The sequence below is a fragment of the Balaenoptera acutorostrata genome, chromosome 13 (genome assembly GCF_949987535.1).
Source record: "Balaenoptera acutorostrata chromosome 13, mBalAcu1.1, whole genome shotgun sequence".
Classification (NCBI taxonomy): domain Eukaryota; kingdom Metazoa; phylum Chordata; class Mammalia; order Artiodactyla; family Balaenopteridae; genus Balaenoptera; species Balaenoptera acutorostrata.
In genome coordinates this window covers 44181705-44202442 of record NC_080076.1, presented here as the reverse complement: position 1 = coordinate 44202442, position 20738 = coordinate 44181705, and the positions used below count along the sequence as shown (strand labels likewise).

Here is a 20738-nt window from a genome sequence, read left to right as displayed (position 1 = left end):
AACATAGATGCAATCATAAATGAAACTCATGCTTCTGAAAAGCAGTGACTTAGAAAATGTGTATACACTGTGAAATCTTCCTCCCTGTGAGTGTAAAGATTAACATTCACATCTCTGTATTGCCATGTCTCATTATTTTTTCCTTTCTTCGTTTTGGTTTCATATCCTTTGAACATTTTTTTTTTTTTTTTTGCAATTACTAAAACATTACACAGCTTTGAGTTAGTGGGTATTTTTGTTTGTTTATTTTGTTTTGTTGTAGAGCGCATGTTCGTGGGAAGTGCCACTTGCTTGATTAGGGTCTAAGCCTTGTTTTAAGAAACCCGCCCTGTAAGCTTCTTAATGTCCTCAAGGAGCTATTTATTAATGTCTTAAAACTTCTCGTTGTATAACCAAGTAACAAATTAGCTGCCCATACAATATGGCAGAATATATAGCAGATATGCTAATGTTTGATTAATAGTCAAATTCATACTGGCAATACATTTAGAAGAAAAGCTGTTCTTGCAGAATTTTGCCCAGATTCCCTGTAATTGCTGAGTTTCTTAAGACAGCATTTCAAAAATTGACTGAACATGCGGCATTTTAAATTACAGCAGCCTCAGCAAATCTGCAGCTTTCTTTTTGATAGCTGAATAGCTGTGACCATGTAGAATTCTTTGTAAGTGTATATGCCATTATATATCTATATCTATCTATCTATCTATCTATCTATCTATCTATCTATATTCATTCCATGGTTGTGAATATGTTTTGTGTGTACACACACAGGCACAAATCATAATCTCACCAATGTAGGGCCAGCCAAATAACCCTAATAATAGTTACATTAGCTGTCATTTATTTTTATGAATTCTAGACATTATTCTCTGCATTAACAGGCCCTATGCCGTTTAATCCTCATACAAAGCCTTTAAAATAGTCCTTTAAAATATTTTTCAAATGAGGAAGCTATACCGCCCAGAGGAACTTACACAAGATTGTCCAGTGAGTAAATCTTGGAGATGACATTTGAACCCAGAATCACAGTTTCAGGTTCTGCCTTCTTAACTAGTAGTTCCTTTTAGCATATGCTGTATAATAGGATAGATGGATTTTTGACATTATCCAAGGAAATCTGCATTCTTGAGTATTTGTAGAATGCAAGGAAAACATAGTCATTAAGACTGTTATTTCCTGACACAGACTGCTTATGTTCAGTATCAGCACATATTAAAGGGAGGTACTTGGATGTGTTAGCTTTTACCATTTTACTAGAAGTATATTCTGAGTCAGTGGGGTTTTAGTAGTTCAACTATAGCTTGTCCAGCATAGATTCTTAGAAAGAAGTAGGTGAAAAAAACCAAAAACAAAACCCAGTAGCTTTATATGCATAAGTCTAGTGAAGAAAAATAATTTAAAACAAACCTCATGCAAAATAAGCCAGACATAATTTCCCAGCTCTGAAGCCCTCACCCCCACCCAAAGCATGATGCTGCAGAGAGTGGGTGCTTTAACTCTGCAGTGCTGTTGATTGCAGTGTAATTACAGGCTGGACCGTATGGAGGCGATAATGCCCCTTGGCTATTGATGTAGAGTACTTTCATTGCTCCTAATATTTGGGTCCTTTTAACTTTCTAATCATCAAAACATTAGTTAATATCATATGTTGGGTGTAATTGCATGAATAACATGTTGTTATTTCAGTAGTTATATTTCTGAATAGGATCTTCACGATAAGCATATTCAGAAGCCTCTGGAGAATAACAGATTGCTGATTATTACCTTGTTCCCTGTCTTCTTTCTGCCTTGGTAGTTTAGCTTTAATGATCCTAAAAGGTGTGAAATGATTAGATTTTGAATTTCAAGGAAGCATAATTAAGAAAGATTAAATTTGGGAAGTTTCAAAACAGCAGAATCAAATACAAGATTAAAAAAGGATGGGTTGAGGTCTGTTATGATGGAAGGTAACATGATGGAGAACAGAACCTTTCTGTGTTGTTCCTGTTGGTTTCTTTGACTTCCTGCATTATTTATTTAGGGTGGTAGAGTTTATTCATTAAGTTGCAGATCCTTTTCCTTCTTCATATCGCAAAACAGACATATTCCTGGTATTTTGCTTTCGCTTTATATGTTTGACCAGTACTGTGAAATTCCAAAGGTTATGTTACATGATAGCAGTTTCTGGACGTGGGCGTTGACATTTAGCATTCTAGCAACAATGCACATTGTTGGTGCCTGACACAGCCAGCTGTTTCATATGTGTGTATTTCTCATTATTTTAGCATTCACGGCATGTGCTATTTTCCGATTTCTCAGTGAAGGGCTTACTGCATCCAGTGCATTCTTAAGTTACATTGTTGGTATTCTTTCTCTATGAAAACAAAGAAGGTATTACTTGTTTATGCAAATTCCAAGTTAACATGAAGGCCTCTGGCTTTAGATTTTACTTTATTTTTCATTGGGGTGGAAATGAGAATTCTTCCAGGTTTTTAGAGTTATCCCAAGCTTTCTGTTTAAAAAATAAAATGTTTATCTAAAGGTTTTCTGTCTCTTTTTACAAGAGAATGTTGTGATACCTCTCTAGAGGAAAGCATACTCACTCAGCATCTTTTGATTTTCACTTAAAGCCAGAATTGTAATTGTGTGATATGATCTTTACTTTTCTAGACTGGTTTAGCTCTGTTATGTTGGTTTCCTTAAGTAAGTTTATTTCCAAGTGTAAGCCTGTAAATTTCTTTCATATTGAATGATACCTGGAAGTATTAAACTTGGCAAGTCCAATGTACTCTGTGTAGTTCAGGCATGAGGACATTATATGTCTGGGCAGCTTGAAAGACAAGGCTTTATAGCAGACTGCATTTACACTTGCCATCTGCTTGTTTATTTAGATTTTGGTATTGCTTCTTTCTAGAATTGAAATTAGGATTTAAAGTTGTTCAATAAGATATTCCGTTAGCGTTCCATTGTATACCTAAGGGTTGAGTAGTTGGAGGTATTTCATTGATATCATCTTCCTAAAATGAATCTAGACTAATATAGTAAGACTTATTGTATAATATTAGTGTCAAAATAAAACCATGCTATAGATTGATCAACAGGGCCACCGCTAGCTAATTAAAACCTTTGGTGTGGAATAGAGAAAGCCATCCCATCCCCAAGTTGTCACAACAACAAATAAATCTCCCCTTTCAGGGTATCTTTGTGCAGAGCAAATCTTCCATGACCATCAAAAGTGGCCTTCCTAATTGTATTTTCTTAAGCTGTTACATGGATGTATATTTTCCAGGCTGGGATACCCAAACTTAGATAATTACAAGGTAAATTGCATTTAACCTCTATTATATTTGTAGCATAAAATAGGAAGTTTTTTTGTTCTCTTGGAATTTTAGCTACAGCTCAGAGTTAAGGATAATGGGATACCGGAGTACCTTGTTGTGAAGCAGGGTGCTAGACACAACCTCAAAGGACTTACTGAGAGGAGGCCAGGTGGCCATCGACCATCCCCCAAAAGCCTATATGAAACATAGCTCTGTGGAGTTCCTATTTAAAAAGCCTTACCAACACTGCTGTCTCTGTTTTACAGAGACATTTACCCAAGTAATTTACTCGGCATTACTCAGCTAGTTAGTTCTCTGATTCTACAGCCTCATACCTCACAGTCGTTAAGACAACTAACTCTGCAGTCGTTAAGACAACTCTTGCAACTCTGCTGCAAGTCAGCACAGTAGACGAGGGAGCTTTTAATACCTCTCTTGGGCAGTGGTCAGACTCATTTTTGGGGGGAGGTGAGGAACTTTGGTAATGGTGTTTAGCAGGTATCAAAAATTGATGCCCTCAGGCTGAATTTGGCTCGAAGACCTCTTTGTTTTGTCTGGCACATTGTTTAAAACAGGAAAACTCACCTAAAAATCCAGTTGTATTGCTTCTCTTGAGTCATTGCTACCACCTCCAATGGGGTATATGCGTCCCACTTCTCAGCCTCTCCCTTGTCATTGTCTTACCCCAGCTAGTGTGGTCCAAAAATAATTGCACATTTTTCAAGGGATTGTGAGGAGGAGACACGCAGCGTGTGTGAGTGACCCATGGGCACATAGTTGCAGAAATATAGTTATCTAACCAAAACAAACAAACACGCAAACCATGAGCAGCTAGCCTCTTTATTTGCAGAATGCATGCCCTGGAGCGAGGAACTAGGAATCACTATACTACTACCTGCCTTGTGGACATAACAAGTGCTAGAGTTCTCTTGTTTGGAGCCAGCCCAAACCATCCCAGACATCTCAGTTGAGTCAACATTGGTTTTTTCCCCTCCATCCACATTCTGATCTGCTTGGAGGGTATTCCCAGGGTCCACAGTCAAATAAATCCTGCTTTCTAGAAAGTGAATTGGAATCCTCAAGGTGTAGCCTAAAATGGCTATGGATCTAGTAAATGCTATCAAGTTGCCCCTTCTCATAGCTGAACTCGGATACTCCTGAGTGTGTTTACTAGCCTGCGGGCTTTACTACTGTGACTGGCATCATAGTAAAAAAAAAAAAAGGCTTCCCAAGTTTTGCTTATTTGACCCTAGAAACGTTATTTGGGATAAAAAATAATGCTTGTTTTTCAGAGGTAAAGCAAAAAAAAAAAAAAGTGTGTATTTTTAATACACTTAAAACAATGATTTAAATGATAGGCATAGTTTTTATCACTTACAGGCACATAGTGTTGCATTTCAGTATTTAAGAAAACGTTGTACCAAGAAATATTGTTCAAATTTCTGAGCAGGAAATACATATTCAGTAAAAAAATCATTGAGACCCTAGAAATGGGCTCCATATTGACTAGCGTTCCTTATCCCTACCTTGGCTCCAGCTTGGCTGTTTAAAATTCAGAATAGCCATGGGTTTTTTCTTCTTATTACATTACGTATATCATGCTTTATTTCTGTCCAACTGCTAATTTTTCTATAATAGAGTCTTCTCCGCTCTAAAAATTGAGGACAAAATTTTTGTTACTTTAATAATTACTTACTACAAACACTGTAAAAAGACACGTCATCTTTGACTTTATGATTCCAGCTTCTAAGCCTCTTGTTATATCATCTCTTTTTTTCTCAGTCAACACTTTCCAAAATACACCTCCCCACCGTGCCATAACATGAATATTTTTAAGGTGCCTATTTGGATCGCCAAGGGAAAAGTTTGACATCTATGATGTACAGACTCCTAAAAACTAATCACTCTTTATACAGGTTTTAATTGTTTTGTGAAGTCTTACATAGTGGGCAAAGATGGGCCTAATTGTAATTTCAGGGACTGCGTTGCCTCATTCTGTTTTATCACTGGATTGATAGGTTAATGTCTACAAAGTGCTGGGAGTTCTCACACAAGGCTAGAGAGACTTATGCAATTATGTACACACCTTAATGAAAGAGTAAATGTCATAAATATTTTATAGCACACCTGCTCTCATTCAGAATATCATTGACAGCAAGCTAAAGGTGAGGAGGATGGCCTCTTATTCATTTTTGTACCTCCTGTCCGCCCACAGTGCCTAGTACTTTATAAAAGGTCAATAAATGTAAGAATTGAAGGGAAGATGTATCCTGTTACTATTAGCAACAGTATCATTTGTAAGCGATTTCCCAAGCCATCCACTTTCCCACGTGGTTTTAAATCTCATCTGAATATGTCTTTTCTCATTTAAGTGATATTTAATTTTTCACATCTGTAGTTATTTGATTGCTAAATCTTATGGTCAACGAGTTGGACATTCAGGTAAAACCCTTTGCAAATAAAATGGTATTGTTTCTGTCAGCAAGGGGATATACAGTCAATGCAGTATTTCAGGAGACTGTGACAGCTATTGGTCAAAGGGCATTAGTCAAGTTACTGAAATGTTATAAAATTGGTAGAAATTATGCAGAAACAAGGAATTAAAAGGTTGGAGACTGTCTGTGGTCAGCCTTTTAACCTTTTGAGGAGTTTTAGCATTCCTGGAACCGTGAACGTCTCTTCAATTGTGTCTGCTTAAGACCCTTTTTATTACAGGTAATTTTCTGTGTAAAACAATCAGCTAGATAAGCTGTATTTCAAAACTTTCCAATGTCTTTTCATTACATTATCATCACCGTGGTTGATTCATTTATGAAACACAAAGCACTCCCATTTGGAGCAATTTATTCTCGTATCGGTCTTCTTTTCCCTGGATTTGCCAGAATGCCGTCATGTTCGTGTTCTGAAGGTTAATGCCCAAAGTCAAGCAGACAGAAGCCAAGTGCTGCAAGGTTTCCAAGATTAGGACTGATTCCCTTCACAGAAATAAATGATTCCTGCCATGTTCAGTGATTTTGTGCAGCACTCCCCGCGGCTGAGTGAGTGCATCAATACTGTAGTCCTTACCTGCTGTACATACTGATGACACTCGGTGTTAACTTGATTGACTGAGCAGCCCACTGGAGAGGACGCACCTGCAAGAGAAGTGCAGACATATATTTTTATCCTGGTCTCGAAACATTTATTTTACATTTCTTTTCCTTGGGAGTCATGGTTTCAAATTCCATGGGCTCTCAAGCCACACTGCTCAGGTAGAACAAACCTTTACGTGCTGCTTTGTTTTCAGAATTCTACCGAAAATGGTCTCAGGTTTATACCCTTTGCCAAAGCCTGATTTTATGCTTTTGAGGGAAAATGACAGGAAGGTGACGCTTAAAGAGTCCTGACAAATGAGTGACTGTGTGGAATTTAAGTCTCTTAAGAGGTTCTATCAAATGATGGGCAAGTGGATCATTTAATTCAATTATGAGAAATCATTTTGACTCTATTTTTATGTTCTATTTTATTATCATGTTTTGTAGGCTTTGAGGCAGCAGCAGAAAAGAAGAAATGGAGTCTCAATGATGGTAAACAAGACTGTTCCTCGTGTTGTTTTGACACCATTAAAGGTGTCTGATGAGCAGTCGGATTCGCCTTCAGGTAAAGAGCTAAAATATTGTATGCTTGGCCAGTTTCTTCCCGGAGGAGGCTTTCTCACCAAGAGAGATGTCATGAATTTTCTCTGGAACTGAATAATATTTCCACTTGAGGTTTCATTTCATTTTTTTATACCTTAGACTCTTTCAGGGATTCAAAAATAATAGCGTATTTCGCTCTTAAAAACAAAACAAAACAAAAGCTTGCTCATCAGCAAAGGACTTCATTTGCTAATGTCAATAGATGCAAGAAAATGTGTAGTAGTGCTAGGTGGATTTTTTGTTGTTGCTTTGGCTTTTGTTTGAATGTTGAACTTTAATGGTGGACCCCATGCTGATGTGTAATGCCATCAAAAGCCGTTCTTCCGTGAGTGTGAATTTGTTTTTCCGTCCTCTGCTGCAAAATCAGGAATCTTTTATTAGTTTTTGTGTTCTGGCAGCATTCTTCTCACCTCAGTGCAGCCCTGACTGTTTCTTCTAATTTACCTCTGTCACTTTATCAGCCGTGTACCATTCTATATATTATAGAGTGATGTTTGCGTTTTCTCTTCCTGCTTCAACATAAAGTTATTAATAAAGGCATGATCTCTCCCTCTCTCCAAGCCTCCCTTCATCCTTCATCTTTCTGTCTCGGTCTTGCATCGTCTCCAAGTGGCATAGTATTGTTGAAGCTTATTCGTGTATTTTCACAAAAGATCTGAGTGCTTCTTTGAAAAGCTATCAGATCAGTGAACGTGTCTTTGACTCCACTATCAGGCCATCTGTTCATGCTTTTTGTTCTGTTTGATTGATTTATTGGGCTTTTCTCTTTATATACAGTAGAGGAATCAGATTGTGGCCAAAGGTAGTGTATTAACTCTTAGCAAAGGAGATAATATCTATGGTTTGTAAAACAATTTGAGATTTTTCTTTTCAAGGACAGCAAGAGGAAGATAATGACATAATAACTATTTCCTTTTTTAGGATCTGAATCTAAAAATGGTGAAGCAGACAGTTCAGATAAAGAAATGAAACATGGGCAAAAATCCCCCACTGGAAAACAAACGAGTCAGCACTTAAAACGATTAAAAAAGTCTGGTTTAGGTGAGTGTTCAATATACTATAACATTTCACATTTTAGATATTTAAATCTTGTTGAATGAAATTATGGGGACTTTTTTCTTTAATAGTTAAGGAAATTTTTAAATCTTCCCAAATTATCTAAACCAAAAAGGGTGCTAAAGAAGGCAACATATTACAATGGAATGATTTTAAGCATGTTGCTAAATTTGTGAATGATACTATTGTATGAAGCAGAGGCTAAAGATAAGAGATTTAAAACGATCTATGTATTCAAGTAATTATCTGCCAAGTCATAATTCTGTCTAACGTGCAGTGTTTTGTTCCTGCAACTGGGTTTCACTTTATCGGAATATATTGTATTGGGGGGAAAATGCAACTTTTATAAAGTGTTCATTGAACAGAAGAGTACACTGTCATTGGGGTCTGCTGCAGTAAAACTGCTCTGCCTTGCTTTTCATCTTATGCTGTTTGAAATATTCAATAGTGCTTGTCTGAAAAACAGTGCACAATTGCCGAGAAGTGTGGCAGACACAGTTACTGGGTCTTGCAAGTCAGTACCGGTTTTCTTTTGAAGATTTCCTTCCTGATAACTTTTCATCAGGAACTCAACAGCAGCATTCAGGGGAAAAGGAATATGGGAACTAAAAAGAGGAAAATAAACGTATCCTAGGCTGAACATTAAAATTCTAGACCAAACCTGCCTTGTTGGATGTCTGGACCTAATGGCTTCATTTCTCTCTCTCAGTTATTTCATCTCTGAGTTAGGGTAATGATGATGACCTAGATCATTGTAACATTTTGTAAAATGGTGGGTAGAAAGTACAAATTTATTGACCTGAACTTTATTATTGGTTCTGCCACTTACTTTCTTGGCAACTTAGGGTAGTTCTTATTTGCAGAGTTTATCTGTTTGTAAAATTCAAGCAAGATTTTAATCCATTTATTTATTTACTGAGTAAAGATTTATTGAGTGCCTACTATATACCAGGATTTTGTTAAATTCTGGGAACATATTTTCAGTAAAGTCTTTGAATGGGGTTTAGATAGCCTTATGTAAGAGATCTTTGGAAAAGCAGAATTTATGTTTGTTATAAATTCTTTAAACACAGCATAATTATCTTTTTCATTGTTTCCAAGGCTAAATCATTTTATAGTTATTGTCTAGCCCAAAACATGTGTTAGTTTATAAACACCTACATATATACTGACATGATTTTTCCTAGTCTTTTTGAGTTTTCTAAATTAAGTACTTTGAGTAGCTTCTGAAGCTGGAAACTGTAATGGGAGAGTGATATGTAAAGAATGTACTAAAAAAAGAAGCCCCCCCCCACAAATATCATGTTATGTTACCCTAAGTAATTTAAAAGTCAGTGACCTTCAGTTAAAAACAGTCTGCTACCAACCTCAGGAAAGTCAATGCCATATCATGAGTTTAAGAAAATTCAAGGCATGGGGACCTCTTCATTTCTTTACTTAGCAGCCTTCAGGGCTGGGGTTCAACAAGGCTTGTACTCTTGTCAGGATTCTGTCAGGTGCTCAGGTCTTCAATCAGGATCTCTTGTTCTAATTGTTGTAACCTAGGAATCCTGCACGCCGCTTAACATCTTACATGTTAACAATCATACAGTAAAGGTTAACAATCATACAGTAAAGGTTTTTCAGCTAATTTGTTAGCAAATTTAAAAGGCGATAAAGGAGACCACCATGTTCTTTTTAACCTGCTTTTTTCTTTTAGACTACTAAGTAGTAGAAATAATGAAGCTACTTTAATGAAGGAATGGAAAACTACCCGTATTTAATGCAGTGGTTTTGGTACTTTGACATATTATCTCATTTACTTCAATTATGTACAGTAGAATTATTTTTATTTTACAGCTGAGGAAACGGAGGCCCAGAGGGTTAAGAGGGTTGTCCATAATGACACAGCTATTACAAGCCAAGGCACAGCTAGCTCCAAAGTCCAAACCATTATTTCAGAATATGTTCTGAGTGTCTATAATCATCCAGCCTATGTTGTAGACCTGTGGGCACCACTGAGGAGTAGCATAGCATCTATGACGTGATAAGCCTGCCATGGGTGTTAAAATGCAGGTACACTAGTTACACATAGAAGGAGAGCTAGCAACTAAAAGATTTCCTGGCTGATCCTGTAAAATCAGAGGAAGAAGGTGGGATTTAAGGTTAAAAGTAACCTGAAGGTGATTACTAGGAAGGAACGCTGACTGACTGAGTAACCCAACAAGCAGCTGAGTACAATGGCTTATTTTGTGCAAATGAAGTTGGTAGTACTTATTAAGCCTCCAATACATGCCCAGCACCATACAATGAAAAGTGGAAACATGCAAAAGGAAAGAAAGGGCCTTAAAGGTAACCATCTCCAGATAGAATCCCATGTGTCTTCTAGAAAGTAATGTTTCTGATGTTCTGTGACCTTAGGAATCTTCCAGAGTAAAGGATTCTCTGTTCTGTGCAGCGTTTTAGAATCATAACTAAAATGTAAGTTCCTTGAATTAGGGGTCATTGACCTCCGCCAGTTTTTAATTATGCTTCTTCCTACCCAATCACACAGTAGGAGTTTAAAAATTACTTACTAAACAAATCCAAGCTTCTAATGGATATCTCTGAGGGGTTTTTAATAAATGTCCTCGCTGAGCTCAACTTCTGGGATTCATTCCAATATATTTTATTTGGTTTAATCTTTTTGTAGTGAAGAATTACAACTTTGCTGGTTTCATAAAATGTTACATACTTTTAAAATAAGTTAATGCAGGAAAATAAAAATAAATTTGAATAGTAACCCTAAATGCTATCATAAAAATAACTTCCCCCAGTGTTTTATAAATATTATTTGACCTCTCCTAATGTGTAGCCATAGTCAGGCGTCATCTTAGAGAAACTGAATTATATCATTTTAATTAAAAGTACTAAATTTAATTAAGTTTAGCCTGAATAATAAAAAAGAATGGAAGTAAAACCAAAAACAAAATTGCTAAACATCACCACGAGATATATTCATATCTAAAAGTTCTCTCCAAAGATACTAAAAATATGAAAAACTGAAATAGGAGTGATGATCTTTTTAACTACTCAAGCTTTGGACAATATATTATAATGGATAGGGAGATAATTATACTTATAGTCCCTCTTAACTCCATGTTTTTGTTATATTATTTTTTAAACATCAGGGTTGTTAACATTTAATAATCTATTTTTTTTTTTACCATAATCTCCATAGTTCACTAACCCCCTGGTACTATATGGTAATGGATTCAGTGCTCCCCGGTAGACTGTTTACACAATTTCTTCATTTGTAAAGGGCACTTGGATTTATGTCGTAGATGATTAGATTTTGCCCTCTGATAATTTTTTTTCCTTAGACTTTACTCTTTGAAAGCCTATTTTTCTTCTCTGAGCTCTTTCAGAATCCATTCGTCTCTAATTTCTTTGAGACAATGGAGAACTCTCGTTTTGAATTCTTTCTGTATTTCTTTGGGCAGTTCCTCTTGCAACCAAAGGCCTTGGTCTGCCTCTTTCACGTGCTCCTTCCCTCTGTGTGAGTGTATGTGAGTGCATCTTGTGTGCACATTTTATGCACAAATCCTGTGTGGCTTCCCTTCTGGGAAATAGGAGGCTTTAAGCCAGCAAGGTCTCCAAAGTCTGCAGCCTTTACTCAGATTGGTGCTCTTCGACTCCCTTTGGTCAAAATAATAATTTCTCTGATCCTGATCAGACACTTTCCCATGATTTTTATTATGACTACAAAGTGTCATCTGCTATAGCACAGACACTTCTTGTGGCAATTTGGCAGTTGTTGCTTCTCTTCTCTGCTTCTCCGGACCTCAGCTACTTTATACTCTCTAGTGTCCAGGAATTAGACACTAAAATGACTACCTCTTTTCTTCCTCTGCTCAGTGTAGGGAGATGAGGTACCAGCTTTAATGAGATAAGACAATCAGATATAATGAGCTTGTTCTTAAGCCAATTAAGAGTATGTAAGGATAATTAAAATGGAATTAAACATCCTGTGTGGCAACAAATTTAGCAGTAAGTTCATCTGCTCTGTCTTTGTTCCAAAACTATAAAACGTATTTTTGCTTAGATGGACATCTTTGAAATAGATCTTCTTTTGACTTTGTCATAAAACATTTAGAGAGGCACATAGTCTTTTTTTTTCCCTGATACCCTTAAATATGCTGAACCATACCAAATAGTAACCAACAGCATAAGTTCTACTTCTCACATTGTCCATAATACATGTTTCTAAAATTTTATGATCTTCTCATTTCCCCAATACTCCTTCCCAAAGTTACTCTTGGTAAATGACCTCAACTCCCTCATATGGAGAGTATTTCAGCCATACGTAAGCATTAAGCAAATTCCTTTCCTGTATTTTCAGCATTTCTGTCTCTAGGTTTTGCCTTTGCCTTCTCTGCTGAGAAAATAAGCTTCTTCCTAATTCTTCTCTTCTTGTAGTCTATTTTATTTCCCTGTGAAATACTTGAAACATATAGAAAAATAGAGATGCTAATAAAACATACATCTATATACCTGTCACCTTGACTTCATTCCTAACAAATGTTAGGAGTTTGTTGGGCATGCTTTAGATTAAAAAAAAAAATAGATGAAAGTTTTGTACGTTTTTGTGTTTATAAGTGAGATTGGCTAACAGATTTTCTCTCTCATATTGTCTTTGTCCTTATTTTGGAATAAAAGTTATATTAACTTCATAAAGTGAACTGAAGAGCTTTCCTTACGTATTCACTGGAATAAGTATGAAATGAGTGGTGGGAGAGTTCCTTGATGTATTGGTAAAATTCATCTTTAGAGCTGTTTGTAATATGTGCTGTGCATGTATGTGGGGAAGGAGGGGTTGTCTATTTCACAAAAGTTTTCAAAAATTTATTGAGGTTTGCTATTTTTAATATAATTTGAAAATTTGCAAACTTGAAATACTTTATGTCTTCAAAGATATTGGCTAAAGTCATACTAGTATAATTTTTATGCATATTATACTTTTTAAAATCAAATTTTAATTATAGTTTTATTTGCCTTGTATATCTATACTGACCTCAAATTATGTGCCTACCTTTCATTCCTATTCATGTTTATTTATGCCGTCTCTCACTAGATTTATACCTATTTCATTAGTCTTAATAAGAAAATCCTTTTTCTCTTCTTGATGGTCTTCATTCTTTTCTATTTCATGAATGTCTACTCTTTTTTTTTTTTTTTTTTTTTATAGCTACTTTATTTATTTATTTATTTATTTATTTTTTTGGCTGTGTTGGGTCTTCGGTTCGTGCGAGGGCTTTCTCTAGTTACGGCAAGTGGGGGCCACTCTTCATCGCGGTGCAGGGACCGCTCTTCATCGCAGTGCGCGGGCCTCTCACTATCGCGGCCCCTCCCGTTGCGGGGCACAGGCTCCAGACGCGCAGGCTCAGTAGTTGTGGCTCACGGGCCCAGCTGCTCCGTGGCATGTGGGATCTTCCCAGACCAGGGCTCGAACCCGTGTCCCCTGCACTAGCAGGCAGATTCTCAACCACTGCGCCACCAGGGAAGCCCCATGAATGTCTACTCTTATTCTTTACAATCTTTCTCCTTTTTTTTTAAACATCTTCATTGGAATATAATTGCTTTACAATGGTGTGTTAGTTTCTGCTTTATAACAAAGTGAATCAGTTATACATATACATATGTTCCCATATCTCTTCCCTCTTGCGTCTCCCTCCCTCCCACCCTCCCTATCCCACCCCTCTAGATGGTCACAAAGCACCGAGCTGATCTCCCTGTGCTATGCGGCTGCTTCCCACTAGCTATCAATTTTACAGTTGGTAGTGTATATATGTCCATGCCACTCTCTCACTTTGTCCCAGCTTACCCTTCCCCCTCCCCATATCCTCAAGTCCATTCTCTAGTAGGTCTGTGTCTTTATTCCCATCTTGCCCCTAGGTTCTTCATGACATTTTTTTTTTCTTAGATCCCATATATATGTGTTAGCATACGGTATTTCTTTTTCTCTTTCTGACTTACTTCACTCTGTATGACAGACTCTAGGTCCATCCACCTCATTACAAATAACTCAATTTCGTTTCTTTTTACGGCTGAGTAATATTCCATTCTATATATGTGCCACATCTTCTTTATCCATTCATCTGTCGATGGACACTTAGGTTGCTTCCATGTCCTGGCTATTGTGAATAGTGCTGCAATGAACATTTTGGTACATGACACTTTTTGAATTCTGGTTTTCTCAGGGTATATGCCCAGTAGTGGGATTGCTGGGTCATACGGTAGTTCTATTTGTAGTTTTTTAAGGAACCTCCATACTGTTCTCCATAGTGGCTGTATCAATTTACATTCCCACCAACAGTGCAAGAGTGTTCCCTTTTCTCCACACCCTCTCCAGCATTTATTGTTTCCAGATTTTTTGGTGATGGCCATTCTGACCAGTGTGAGATGATATCTCATTGTAGTTTTGATTTGCATTTCTCTAATGATTAATGATGTTGAGCATTCTTTCATGTGTTTGTTGGCAATCTGTATATCTTCTTTGGAGAAATGTCTGTTTAGGTCTTCTGCCCATTTTTGGATTGGGTTGTTTGTTTTTTGGTATTGAGCTGCATAAGCTGCTTGTAAATTTGGGGGATTAATCCTTTGTCAGTTGCTTCATTTGCAAATATTTTCTCCCATTCTGAGGGTTGTCTTTTCGTCTTGTTTATGGTTTCCTTTGATGTGCAAAAATTTTTAAGTTTCCTTAGGTCCCATTTGTTTATTTTTGTTTTTATTTCCATTACTCTAGGAGGTGGGTCAAAAAGGATCTTGCTGTGATTTATGTCATAGTGTGTTCTGCCTGTGTTTTCTTCTGAGAGTTTGATAGTGTCTGGCCTTACATTTAGGTCTTGAATCCATTTTGAGTTTATTTTTGTGTATGGTGTTAGGGAGTGTTCTAATTTCATACTCTTACATGTACCCGTCCAGTTTTCCCAGCACCATTTATTGAAGAGGCTGTCTTTTCTTCACTCTATATTCTTGCCTCCTTTATCAAAGATAAGGTGACCATATGTGCGTGGGTTTATCTCTGGGCTTTGTATCCTGTTCCATTGATGTATATTTCTATTTTTGTGCCAGTACCATACTGTCTTGATTACTGTAGCTTTGTATTATAGTCTGAAGTCAGGGAGCCTGATTCCTCCAGCTCCATTTTTCATTCTCAAGATTGCTTTAGCTATTCGGGGTCTTTTGTGCTTCCACACAAATTGTGAAATTTTTTGTTCTAGTTCTGTGAAAAATGCCATTGGTAGTTTGATAGGGATTGCATTGAATCTGTAGATTGCTTTGGGGTGTAGAGTCATTTTCACAATGTTGATTCTTCCAATCCAAGAACATGGTATATCTCTCCATCTATTTGTATCATCTTTAATTTCTTTCATCAGTGTCTTACAATTTTCTGCATACAGGTCTTTTGTCTCCTTAGGTAGGTTTATTCCTAGATATTTTATTCTTTTTGTTGCAATGGTAAATGGGAGTGTTTTCTTAATTTCACTTTCAGATTTTTCATCATTAGTGTATAGGAACGCAAGAGATTTCTGTGCATTAATTTTGTATCCTGCTACTTTACCAAATTCTTTGATTAGCTCTAGTAGTTTTCTGGTAGAGTCTTTAGGATTCTCTATGTATAGTATCATGTCATTTGCAAACAGTGACAGCTTTACTTCTTCTTTTCCAATTTGGATTCCTTTTATTTCTTTTTCTTCTCTGATTGCTGTGGCTAAAACTTCCCTAAATATGTTGAATAATAGTGGTGAGAGTGGGCAACCTTGTCTTGTTCCTGATCTTAGTGGAAATGGTTTCAGTTTTTCACCATTGAGGATGATGTTGGCTGTGGGTTTGTCATATATGGCCTTTATTATGTTGAGGAAAGTTCCCTCTATGCCTACTTTCTGCAGGGTTTTTATCATAAATTGGTGTTGAATTTTGTTGAAAGCTTTCTCTGCATCAATTGAGATGATCATATGGTTTTTCTCCTTCAATTTGTTAATATGGTGTATCACGTTGATTGATTTGCGTATACTGAAGAATCCTTGCATTCCTGGAATAAACCCTACTTGATCATGGTGTATGATCCTTTTACTGTGCTGTTGGATTCTGTTTGCTAGTATTTTGTTGAGGATTTTTGCATCTGTGTTCATCAGTGATATTGGCCTGTAGTTTTCTTTCTTTGTGACATCTTTGTCTGGTTTTGGTATCAGGGTGATGGTGGCCTCGTAGAATGAGTTTGGGAGTGTTCCTCCCTCTGCTATATTTTGGAAGAGTTTGAGAAGGATAGTTGTTAACTCTTCTCTAAATGTTTGCTAGAATTCGCCTGCGAAGCCATCTGGTCCTGGGCTTTTGTTTGTTGGATGATTTTTAATCACAGTTTCAATTTCAGTGCTTGTGATTGGTCTGTTCATATTTTCTATTTCTTCCTGGTTCAGTCCCGGCAGGTTGTGCATTTCTAAGAATTTGTCCATTTCTTCCAGGTTGTCCATTTTATTGGCATAGAGTTGCTTGTAGTAATCTCTCATGATCCTTTGTATTTCCGCACTGTCAGCTGTTACTTCTCCTTTTTCGTTTCTAATTCTATTGATTTGAGTCTTCTCCCTTTTTTTCTTGATGAGTCTGGCTAATGGTTTATCAATTTTGTTTATCTTCTCAAAGAACCAGCTTTTAGTTTTATTGATCTTTGCTATCGTTTCCTTCATTTCTTTTTCATTTATTTCTGATATGATCTTTATGATTTCTTTCCTTCTGCTAACTTTGGGGTTTTTTTGTTCTTCTTTCTCTAATTGCTTTAGGTGCAAGGTTAGGTTGTTTATTTGAGATGTTTCCTGTTTCTTAAGGTAGGATTGTATTGCTATAAACTTCCCTCTTAGAAATGCTTTTGCTGCGTCCCATAGGTTTTGGGTCGTCGTGTCTCCATTGTCATTTGTTTCTAGGTATTTTTTAATTTCCTCTTTGATTTCTTCAATGATCACTTGGTTATTAAGTAGTGTATTGTGTAGCCTCCATGTGTTTGTATTTTTTACAGATCTTTTCCTGTAATTGATATCTAGTCTCATAGTGTTGTGGTCGGAAAAGATACTTGATATGATTTCAGTTTTCTTAAATTTACCAAGGCTTGATTTGTGACCCAAGATATGATCTATCCTGGAGAATGTTCCATGAGCACTTGAGAAGAATGTGTATTCTGTTGTTTTTGGATGGAATGTCCTATAAATATCAATTAAGTCCATCTTGTTTAATGTATCATTTAAAGCTTTTGTTTCCTTATTTATTTTCATTTTGGATGATCTGTTCGCTGGTGAAATTGGGGTGTTAAAGTCCCCTACTATGATTGTGTTACTGTTGATTTCCCCTTTTATGGCTGTTAGTATTTGCCTTATGTATTGAGGTGCTCCTATTTTGGGTGCATAAATACTTACAATTGTTATACCTTCTTCTTGGATCGATCGCTTGATCATTATGTAGTGTCCTTCTTTGTCTCTTGTAATAGTCTTTATTTTAAAGTCTATTTTGTCTGATATGAGAATTGCTACTCCAGCTTTCTTTTGATATCCATTTGCATGGAATATCTTTTTCCATCCCCTCACTTTCAGTCTGTATGTGTCCTTAGGTCTGAAGTGGGTCTCTTGTAGACAGCATATAAATGGGTCTTATTTTTGTATCCATTCAGCGAGTCTGTGTCTTTTCGTGGGAGCATTTAATCCATTTACATTTAAGGTAATTATCGATATGTATGTTCCTATTCCCATTTTCTTAATTGTTTTGGGTTTGTTATTGTAGGTCTTTTCCTTCTCTTGTGTTTCCTGCCTATAGAAGTTCCTTTAGCATTTGTTGTAAAGCTGGTTTGGTGGTGCTGAACTCTCTCAGCTTTTGCTTGTCTGTAAAGCTTTTAATTTCTCCACCAAATCTGAATGAGATCCTTGCTGGGTAGAGTAATCTTGGTTGTAGGTTTTTCTCCTTCATCACTCTAAATATTTCCTGCCACTCCCTTCTGGCTTGCAGAGTTTCTGCTGAAAGATCAGCTGTTAACCTTATGGGGATTCCATTGTGTGTTATTTGTTGTTTTTCCCTTGCTGTTTTTAATATTTGTTCCTTGTATTTAATTTTTGATAGTTTAATATGTGTCTTGGCATGTTTCTCCTTGGATTTATCCTGTATGGGCCTCTCTGTGCTTCCTGGACTTGATTAACTATTTCCTTTCCCATATAGAGAAGTTTTCAACTATAATCTCTTCAAATATTTTCTCAGTCCCTTTCTTTTTCTCTTCTTCTGGGACCCCTGTAATTCGAATGTTGGTGCATTTAATGTTGTCCCAGACGTCTCTGAGACTGTCCTCAGTTCTTTTCATTCTTTTTTCTTCATTCTGCTCTGCAGTAGTTATTTCCACTATTTTATCTTCCAAGTCACTTATCCATTCTTCTGCCTCAGTTATTCTGCTATTGATCCCTTCTAGAGAATTTTTAATTTCATTTATTGTGTTGTTCGTCATTGTTTGTTTGCTCTTTAGTTCTTCTAGGTCCTTGTTAAACTTTTCTTGTATTTTGTCTATTCTATTTCCAAGATTTTGGATCATCTTTACTATCATTATTCTGAATTCTTTTTTAGGTAGACTGCCTATTTCCTCTTCATTTATTAGGTCTGGTTGGTTTTTACCTTGCTCCTTCATCTGCCGTGTGTTTTTCTGTCTTCTCATTTTGCTTGACTTACTGTGTTTGGGGTGTCCTTTTTGCAGGCGGCAGGTTCGTAGTTCCCATTGTTTTTGGTGTCTGTCCCCAGTGGCTAAGGTTGGTTCAGTGGGTTGTGTAGGCTTCCTGGTGGAGGAGATTAGTGCCTGTGTTCTGGTGCATGAGGCTGGATCTTGTCTTTCCAGTGGGCAGGTCCACATCTGGTGGTGTGTTTTGGTGTGTCTGTGGCCTTATTATGATTTTAGTCAACCTCTCTGCTAATGGATGGGGCTGTGTTCCTGTCTTGCTAGTTGTTTGGCATAGGGTGTCCAGCACTGTAGCTTGCTGGTCGTTGAGTGAAGCTGGGTCATGGCGTTGAGATGGAGATCTCTGGGAGATTTTTGCCATTTGATATTATGTGGAGCTGGGAGGTCTCTTGTGGACCAGTGTCCTGAACTTGGCTCTCCCACCTCAGCAACACAGCCCTGACTCCTGGCTGGAGCACCAAGAGTCTTTCTTCCACACGGCTCAGAATAAAAGGGAGAAAAAATAGAAGGAAAGAAAGAAAGAAAGAGGATAAAATGAAATGAAATAAAGTAAAATAAAGTTATTAAAATAAAAAATAATTATGAAGAAAAAAATTTTTTTAAGTAAAAAAAAAACAAAAAAAAAACTGGATGGAGAGAACCCTAGGACAAATGGTGAAAGCAAAGCTATACAGACAAAATCACACACAGAAGCATACACATACACACTCACAAAAAGAGAAAAAGGGGGAAAAATAGTATATCTTTTGTCTCCAAAAGGCCACCTCCTCAATTTGGGATGATTCATTGCCTATTCAGGTATTCCACAGATGCAGGGTACATCCAGTTGATTGTGGAGACTTAATCCGCTGCTCCTGAGGCTGCTGGGAGAAATTTCCCTTTCTCTTCTTTGTTCCTACAGCTCCCGGGGTTCAGCTTTGGATTTGGACCCGCCTCTGAGTGTAGGTCACCTGAGGGCGTCTGTTCTTTGCTCAGACAGGACGGGGTTAAAGGAGCAGCTGCTTCGGGGGCTCTGGCTCACTCGGGCAGGGGGGAGGGAGGTGTACGGATGCAGGGTGAGCCTGCGCGGCAGAGGCCGGCATGATGTTGCAGCAGCCTGAGGCGCGCCGTGCGTTCTCCCGGGGAAGTTGTCCCTGGCTCACGGGAGCCTGGCCATGGTGGGCTGCACCGGCTCCCAGGAGGGGCGGTGTGGAGAGTGACCTGTGCTCACACACAGGCTTCTTGGTGGCGGCAGCAGCAGCCTTAGCGTCTCATGCCCGTCTCTGGGGTCCGCTCTGATAGCTGCGGCTCGCGCCCGTCTCTGGAGCTCATTTAGGCGGTGCTCTGAATCCCCTCCCCTCGCGCACCAGGAAACAAAGAGGCAAGAAAAAACCTTGTGTCTCTTCGGCAGCTCCACACTTTTTCCCGGACTCCCTCCCGGCTAGCTGTCGTGCGCTAACCCCTTCAGGCTGTGTTCACGCCGCCAACCCCAGTCCTCTCCCTGCGATCCGACCGAAGCCCGAGCCTCAGCTCCCAGCCCCGCCCGCCCTGGCGGGTGAGCAGCCAAGCCTCTCGGGCTGGTGAGTGCTGCTCGGCGCGGAGTCTCTGTGTGGGAATCTCTCCGCTTTGCCCTCCGCATCCCTGTGGCTGTGCTCTCCTCCGTGGCTCCGAAGCTCCCCCTCCGCCCCCCACAGTCTCCGCCCGCGAAGGGGCTTCCTAGTGCGTGGAAACCTTTCCTCCTTCACGGCTCCCTCCCACTGGTGCAGGTCCCGTCCCTGTTCTTTTGTCTCTGGTTTTTCTTTTTTCTTTTGCCCTACCTAGGTACGTGGGGAGTTTCTTGCCTTTTGGGAGGTCTGAGGTCTTCTGCCAGCGTTCAGTAGGTGTTCTGTAGGAGCAGTTCCACCTGTAGATGTATTTCTGATGTGTCTGTGGAGAGCAAGGTGATCTCCACGTCTTACTCTTCTGCCATCTTGAAGCTGCTCCTCTACAATCTTTCTCCTTTCTTCTTTC

The 20738-nt window shown here is 38.2% G+C and overlaps 1 protein-coding gene across 1 annotated transcript in view; it reads left to right on the top strand.

The window, feature by feature from the left end:
* Positions 1-20738, top strand: part of ASXL3 (ASXL transcriptional regulator 3) — a 172865-nt gene that overhangs the window by 84470 nt on the left and 67657 nt on the right. The window contains exons 6-7 of the mRNA XM_057526058.1: positions 6821-6938; positions 7898-8017. Of these exons, the coding sequence (XP_057382041.1) occupies positions 6821-6938; positions 7898-8017 (238 nt within the window). The remainder of the gene's footprint in view (positions 1-6820; positions 6939-7897; positions 8018-20738) is intronic.